General features: G+C 34.4%; 1 protein-coding gene across 1 annotated transcript in view; it reads left to right on the top strand.

Annotated features, from left to right (window-relative positions):
* The window catches only part of pacs1 (phosphofurin acidic cluster sorting protein 1), a 64937-nt gene that overhangs the window by 55350 nt on the left and 7694 nt on the right, over positions 1–1893 (top strand). The window contains 1 exon segment of the mRNA XM_016492043.1: positions 79–183. Within this exon segment, the coding sequence (XP_016347529.1) occupies positions 79–183 (105 nt within the window).

The raw sequence follows: 1893 nt of genomic DNA, 5'->3' as shown, positions 1-1893 counted from the left end.
GTGTGTGTGTGTGTGTGTCTGTGTGTGTGTGTGTGTGTGTGTGTGTGTGTGTGTGTGTGTGTGTGTGTGTGTTTGCAGGTCCTCAGGAAGGCCGTCTATGATCAGTTGAATCAGATTCTGTTTTCTGATGCTGCTCTTCCTGAAAGTCTCATCATGATCAATGGCACAGACTGGCAAGGACAGGTACACAAGACTGTGTGTGTGTGTGTGTGTGTGAGTGTGTGTGTGTGTGTGTGTGTGTGTGTGTGTGTGTGTGTGTCTGTGTCTGTGTCTGTGTGTGAGTGTGTGTGAGTGTGTGTGTCTGTGTCTGTGTCTGTGTGAGAGTGAGAGTGAGAGTGTGAGTGTGAGTGTGAGTGTCTGTGTCTGTGTCTGTGTCTGTGTCTGTGAGTGTGTGTGTGTGTCTATGCGTGTGCGTGTCTGTGTGCGTCTGCGTGTGCGTCTGCGTGTGTGTGTGTGTGTGTGAGACTGAAGCAGACTGTCCTAATGGCTGTGTTGTGTATTTTTTACCAAGGTTAAGTGCTGTTTTTAGATGTAGTGCAATGTGGGAATTTGACTATAATGCACAACCTCACATGGCTTATAACCAATGTTCCCTCTAATTTTTTTTCTTGCTGAGCAAAATTTTCTCTATTGGGTGGACATTTCGGCCACCTGAGCAAAAACATTCTTTATCCCAGACCTGTACAGCGCGCACACAAAAAAGTGTGTAACTTTTAACTTTAAATGAATGTACTATTTGTATTTAATTTGACCTGTGACTAAATGATGTACATTTTAAGTTACCTGAGAAAACTTTTTTCTTTTTTTTTTTACAGTATAATACTGTAAAAATACACTGCCATTCAAAAGTTTGGGATCATTATTAAAGATTAAAGAAGTTTCTCATGCTCATCAAGGCTGTATCTATTTGATTAAAATACTGAATATTATTTCACAAAATAATATTGTGAAATATTATTGCAATTTAAAATAAAAGTTTTCTATTTTAATATACTTTAAAATATAATTTATTCCTATGAAGCAAAGCAATTTTCAGCATCATTACTCTACTCTTCAGTGTCACATGATCTTCAGAATATTTTTGGGACCTGTGATATTTTTTCAGGATTCTTTGATAAATAAAAAGTTAAAAAGAACAGTGCCTATTCAAAATAAAAATGTTGTGTTACAATATACACTACTATTCAAAAGTTTGTGGTTTGTGGAAATTAAACATTTATTCAGCAATAATGTGTTAAATGGATAAAAAGTGATAGTAAAGACTTATATTTTTAGAAAAGATTTCTATTTAGAATAAATGCTGTTCTTTTTAACTTTTTATTAATCAAAGAAAAAATATTAAGCAGCACAACAGTTTCAGCACTGATAATAAATCAGCATATTATACTGATTTCTGAAAGATCATGTGACGCTGAAGACTGGAGTAATGATGCTGAAAATTCAGCTTTGCTTCACTGGAATAAATTATATTTTAAAGTACATTAAAATAGGAAACCAATATTAGAAATTGCAATAATGTTTCACAATATTATTGTTTTTTTCTGTATTTTCGATCAAATAAATACATTCTTGATGAGCATAAGAGACTTTTTGTTTATTAGGTTTATAATATAGGCCTAACATAACAAAATATCAAAACAAACTGAAGCATTTGAACTGAGATCTGTAAGTTAAATATAAAAAAAAAAAACGTGAATGTGAATTCTTCTATAGCTATCTTAACATCCCTATGAAGTAGTTTGCACAATACACCTGTGTGTGACTGTAAATGTCTCTGAGATTTGTTACCGTTCTGTGCCCATCATCCGCTATTTCCAGCACTTTAAGGGGTCATATGATGCGATTTCAAGTTTTCCTTTCTCTTTGGAGTGTTACAAGCTCTTGGTGCATAAA

The sequence above is a fragment of the Sinocyclocheilus anshuiensis genome, unplaced genomic scaffold (genome assembly GCF_001515605.1).
Source record: "Sinocyclocheilus anshuiensis isolate Anshui unplaced genomic scaffold, SAMN03320099.WGS_v1.1 scaffold674, whole genome shotgun sequence".
NCBI classification, from domain to species: Eukaryota; Metazoa; Chordata; class Actinopteri; order Cypriniformes; family Cyprinidae; genus Sinocyclocheilus; species Sinocyclocheilus anshuiensis.
This window is presented reverse-complemented; position numbering and strand designations above follow the sequence as displayed.